This window comes from Echeneis naucrates, chromosome 11 (assembly GCF_900963305.1).
Source record: "Echeneis naucrates chromosome 11, fEcheNa1.1, whole genome shotgun sequence".
NCBI classification, from domain to species: Eukaryota; Metazoa; Chordata; class Actinopteri; order Carangiformes; family Echeneidae; genus Echeneis; species Echeneis naucrates.
In genome coordinates, this window is record NC_042521.1 from 12,102,879 (window position 1) to 12,109,093 (window position 6,215).

The 6,215-nt window shown below is 43.8% G+C and overlaps 1 protein-coding gene across 1 annotated transcript; it reads right to left on the reverse strand.

Annotated features, from left to right (window-relative positions):
• Window positions 1-2,202: 2,202 nt before the first annotated feature.
• hoxa5a (homeobox A5a) lies at window positions 2,203-3,961 on the reverse strand. The gene is made up of 2 exons (XM_029513665.1): window positions 3,304-3,961; window positions 2,203-2,810 (listed from the first exon to the last, which is right to left on the reverse strand). Exons 1-2 carry the CDS (start codon window positions 3,959-3,961, stop codon window positions 2,560-2,562), a joined length of 909 nt encoding a protein of 302 aa, XP_029369525.1. The 3' UTR covers window positions 2,203-2,559.
• Window positions 3,962-6,215: the final 2,254 nt, after the last annotated feature.

Genomic DNA, 6,215 nt, shown 5'->3' on the forward strand with positions numbered 1-6,215 from the left:
TATCAAACACAAATTATTTTGTTATTTTCAAGCATTTTTAGTTAAGAGATTTCAAATAATGAAGAAGCGCTGACTCAAATCGCCTGGAGATGCACAAGTTCAAAAAAATTGGAGAAGGACAATCCGTCCAAGCAACAGTTTTCTTTTCTTTGTTTTCTGTTCTTTGCTCCATTTCCAGTGGCTGATTGTTGGGATCAGTGGTCAGTGGCCGCTCTGAGCGGACAAGAGGTCAGCACAAAGCGAGAGTGACTTTCTGAGAGGTCATCTGAACTTTTCAACCCCAAACACAAAAAGACTTGGCTGACACAAAACGGAATTCCTTTTCAGATGTCTCCCTGCTGTTGTTTGTCCCCATGTTGTGTTTACTTGACACTGTTTACAGCCTGTCCTGGAGACATACGCGGTGCCAACATGTGGAGCGCAGGCACCAACAAAACAATGACTGCAACTTTTTTTTTCCTCCATGGATAGACCCACACAACTTCCAAAAGTCATCAGCACATACAGAATCCAATCAGATGTTGCTCGCTTTAAATCTGTGGGCCTGCATTAGCGGGTAACTTTATCAAGGAAATCTACACAACACACACACCCATATGAAACTTTCTGGCTCACGGTCTGTGAATCCTCCAATGTAATAAAACGACAACAACTAGAAGTTTGTGGGGGTGGAAATGGACACAGAGATAATTATCCAACATGTAAAAATGGATTATGAGTTACACCACAGATGGAGGGAAACAAGTTACACGGGGAAGGAAGCAATTAAATAGCCATGAGCCGGACCCAACCCTGCGCAACATCTGCCGAGACCAGTATTCAGCACTGCACAACTGACAAATTAGCGTAATGGACTAATAGGGACGGATAGAGGGAGCGAATACAATAATAAGGCTGTCTAACACAGGCTGGCTGTTCTCAGGCTACCGGATAGTCTGCAGAAACTTACCCAGAGATGAAGTCTTCCTCCTGGAGAGCGTCCGGTCCATCCTGAGGCAGACTGAGCAATAGAGACCGTCTGTACCGGTCAAGTAACACTTAGAGCCTGCAAAGAGAGAGTCAGACGAAGCCTCGCAGTCAGTGCGATTATATGTTATGTGCAATATACTGTCAACTCCCCAAAACCATAAAACTTACTTTAATGGCTACCACGTGACCGTTTATGGCCAGTGAGCCTATCTGGCCGCGCTCCGGATGATTTTTACGATCTAATTCATAGACAAAACCCCCCATTCATTTAGCACCCAAATGTCAGGGAGCCAGAATCGGCCCTAATAAAGTTTACAGCTTCGAAAAGTCGAGCTGATTCTCCGGGAATAGCCCAGGAGCCTATGCGCAAGGGGACGGCCCGGCCCCTGGAGCCTGTGTAGTGGCCAAGGACTCCCCCAAAGCCCCCAGCTCCAGAAAGGTGAGTAAAACTAGAAGCTTTCATTCAAGGGGGACCTGTTGAATTCAAGATAGAAACTCGAGAAAAGTGACCGTTTTTGAGCTCCTCCAAGTGGCGTTCAGATTTTAGGAGGAAGGAGCACACCAGGCCACTTCTGTTCCACGCAGCAGGCGAAACAAAAGGCGCAAATGAATTTTAGATATTTGACAAAAACGTACACTCGTGTATTGTTGCCGTTCCAGTAGAAAGTTTATTATGTCCATCATCATCGTCATCATTATCAATATTATTATTATAGTATATTCTTGACTTCCAGTCTGAAAAACATTTACAAAAAGCTTATCACGATGGAGTTATACACATAGGCAATGAAATTTACCGTGGGAGCCTCCACATAGAAACAGCTAGAAAACAAAGACAAAACATGTTTTGTTTTTTTGTTTGTTTGTTTGTTTTACTAAGATGCTGCGCCAAGGTGAATAACGCAAATAGCAGCTCCTGCAAATGAAAAAAAAAAGATACAAGGCACAGCTACTGTCCATACATGTGTTCACAACGCACACAACCACACAAGGCTTAAACTCTGCTGGCTCTACTTTTGGAAGCAAGTTATCTGACAAGTCGGTACAATACATCAAACAAATAAATACATACATATACAGTACATACATAGAAAAACGAAGGCTAAACACCAAGGCAGCTCAACCTCAACCCTCTATTTGCTCGGCTGTTATTGTTCTGAGTGCATCACACAACTTTGACTGGATTTATTCGCGGTAGGTAGAAGCAATTCAAGCTTTGACGTTTTTTGTTTGTTTTTTTTTTTATATATATTTTATTTTTTTTCCTTCTTAACAAGAAATAATTTAATCAAACATTTATTTTGTTTCTTTATCCTCTAAATCTAGACAGGACTGTACATAATGCATTTTTTTTTTAAACCCACATAAGCATTACCACGGTGGAAATAAAAAGGAAATAATATTAAGGAATATAATGGGACTGTAGCTGGACATACAGTGGGCTGTATGGGGCGTCCCTTGTCCCGCACACAGCCCAGTTAAAAAAGTCTCTGCGCTTTTTGAAGTAGGAGGAGGAGAAGAAGTTGATATGACAATCTTTGTTTTTTATTTTTATAGTGCTTGTTATCAGGAGGGGTAGAGGGGTGAATATCAAGGCCTGTAGCCTCCACCGCCTGCAGCCGCCATGCTCATACTTTTCAGCTTGTTGTCCTTCTTCCACTTCATCCTGCGGTTCTGAAACCAGATTTTGATCTGTCTCTCTGACAGACAGAGGGCATGGGCTATCTCGATCCTCCTCCTGCGGGTTAAGTAGCGGTTGAAGTGGAACTCCTTCTCCAGCTCCAGGGTCTGGTACCGGGTGTATGCAGTCCTGGCTCTCTTCCCCTCTGGCCCTGACAAATCTTTTACAAGAGGAAACACGTAAAATAGAGTAGATGTTAATAAATAAATAAAAAAAAGTTCTGTTTTTCTTCCCCCTTTTAACTAGCTATGTACACCAAAGCTCTTCTACATTGCCCGTGTGAGTTCTGCAGGTATGTTTCCAACCTGCAGAAAACCCAACCCAACCCACATCCTGAGCCTTTCCTACAGATCTTAATTCTTAACAACACGTTATGTTACTAAATAATTCCCGTACCTGGTCTATGTGGACACGACCAAACAGGTGAGATTCACAGGGCAAAGCACATTTATTTTTACAGTGAGTTTTTCTAGCGTGCAAGGCAAAAATAGTTACATTTAGCTTTGAATTTTTTGGACAAACAAAGTCCCTGAGTAAGATACGAACGTAAATATTCTGTTTCTAAACAATAACGGCGTTCCAAGCACAAAAATCCATACAAGATCGTTTTTTTTTTTTTTAATTAAGATAAAAATAAAAGGCAACCATTTTACCATGACTTATGTGTAGCTTTCTCATCCATGGGTATATCTGAGGCTGTGTTGAGTCGGTGACATTTTGAGGAGTTGTCGGTGCACTTCCCGCAGGCTTCTCCTCCTCCAGGGGGGAGGCTTTGGACACACAGTCCCGGCCGAGCAGCAGCGTGCCTCCGTTGGAGCTCGAGCACGGGGTCGTTATGGAGTTTTTCACGGCTCTCTGTTGAGAATGAGTCTCGGTGACCGGGGACGAGCTGGCGACCGAGGAGCACGGTAGAGGGTCAGGGGGTGGCGAAAGGGACGAGGTCCCGGTGCTGCTGGCGGACTGAGTGTACCTGACCGGCTCCACAGAGGGTGTCGTCGCCGCTGAGTGACTCGGGGAGTAGCCCGGTGTCCGCTCGCTGCCAACAAAGTGTCCGGTACCAGCCCGTCCGACTGTTAGGTCCATCCCGTTGTAGCCATAGCCGTACCTGCTGGAATGCATGGCCGGAGAGTCTCTATATTGCTCGTTTGCCGTACTATGGTCTCCATAATTATGTAACTGGAAGTCCGCGCCATTGGGATAGCGACCGCAGAATGAGTTCACAAAATAGGAGCTCATTTGTTGACAATTCCACCGTTTGCCCGTTGTAGGTGTTGCTGTTGTTGTTTTATTATTTTGGAGGTAAAATAGCATAAACCTGTGTGCTTGATTTGTGGCTCTTATGGTTTAGCGCGTCCTATAGCACCCTTGCACAATTTATGATGAATTATGGAAATGAGTGGGACATGGACTTGATTCTCTCTTACGTAGGCACCCAAATATGGGGTACGGCGGAGAATCACGTGCTTTTGTTGACCAGTCGTAAATCCTGCTTGGTGACCTCCAGAGGTAAACTCGTGCACGCAGGAAATACTGGGTGGGATGTGAAGGGCGCGCGCCTCCATGCGCTCGTGGCTCGGGCGGACTCGGAGCCGGCGCTTGGCTGTTTTGGATTGTCGTGGTGCGCCATCCTCTGGCTCTACTGTTGCACTGCCCGTCTGCGGCGCTTTGTGAGGCGTGGGCTCCAGCACGGGGTCATTCAGAGGTTAACGACCATTGCGGCAAAAACCAACGGGCTCCTAAACAATACAACAAGTGACATGCTGAGAGTGCAATCTCTGCGACTGTAGTGTACAGAAATAATTCGATCAGAGTCTGTTATGCATGTTATGATAGGCGATGAGTGCAAATAGTGCGCGCAGTTAATAGAATATAAGCCCATTCAAAGGAGGGCTGTGCTTGTTTTCACGTTTTCCCTTATAATCATAAAACATGTGAACAACCACGCATGGGGGGGAAGCCGAATAAATAAATGTTTTGGGGAAAGATGAAAGCTAAACATCACATTATCGAGTGATGCCACAGAGACTGGCATTCAAGGCCGGTCCTCTATGACACGTAAAAAATGAATAACTGTGAATATGGGCTGTATATGAACATGCACCCACTTTAACGCTTATAAAGACGGTTCAAATTTAACGACGCCAAACACCAGACATTAAGATGATATTACGAGCCTTTTGCATGTAACCCAGCGTTATTTCGTTGTTATTTAACGGAGAGTCCTCTGTCATGTTAACTTTTTGACAGTCACTCCGGCCAACTTGCACTCATGCTGATTTCATGATGTTTGAGAGATGCACAAAATATTAACAACAACGTCTTTTTTTTTTTTTTTAAATGGCAAGCTGTGCAGGGTGGAACTTTTTGATGCCTCCTTTGGAATTTGTTAAAACAAAAAACAAAGGCAATAAAGATAAAAAAAATTGCAACTGTCGAAAATTTTAATTTCAGATACCATAACTGGTAAAAGAAAATCAAGCAGTTATTTTGTAATGTCTGATCTAAGAAAAAGTACAAAAGCCTATACATTTCTTTTTTTTATTTTAATGCAGCAACAAAGCTGTAGGCTATATTTATAGCTTTAACCGAGGAATTAACATTCTTAGTATTGTAATGAGGCTGCATCCCTGTAAAGATCAGCTTTTCCTTTTCACGTGTAAAAAGAATAAAAACTAATATGTGATATTCGCTAGAAATCATAAAAAGTATTAATTGATGAATTAAACGAAGTCAGTTACAGAGTAAGGAAGGATTAAATGGAAAAAATATAGATGGACCATAGATTTAACTAAAGAAATGCTCAAAGCAGCTGTATCAATGATAGTGACATCTTGCTGACATCTGCTAGCTTTTTTGTAAGAAAATTTTGCAGCCTGCATAGTTTTAAATAGCCGCCTCCTCCCGCGCTCCCCGTTTGCTTTTCTTCTTGTGGAATTTTTATGGCACCTTTGGCTCTCGGAGGCAGTGACTTGTCCTCTGGTTTCCCCCACATTGTATCCCCAGAGCAGCACATTCAGCTAACACAGGCCCAATCCTGTGCTACTGACAAAATCTGTGAGATATAGTTATTTATTCTGTCCCAGGTATGTGTGCCCTTTGCGCTCACAGATCCCCAGAAGGCACGATGTAAGAAAGGCTGAATACCGGGCCCCCACATTCAGTGGAGCCACAGTGAGAGGACACCTATCCGAAGTGCCTGTTGACTCAACAATCGCCCTCCCGAACAGCTGATTTATGGCTGGCCAATAGTAGCAAAGTTCTCACGAAAACGATTTCCCCGAGCCGAGGAAGGGGACACACCCAGGAACTAAATTAGGAGCAAAAGAAAAGAGAGCAAAGGACTGGAGTCAAATATGTGGGACTGAGAGCGAGGGGGTCAGTGCTGCAGGAAAAAGGAGGGCAGTGCACTCTGCAGGCTTCCCCGCACACCAGCATTCCAAGTCACAGCGTAAACACGTTCAATCTCGTGATGTTTTCATTTATTTTTTGCATAAATATCGGCCGCAGCAGGACTAAACCTCACATCCAGGATATTTATTGCAAAAGCAATGAGAATAATCGTCCC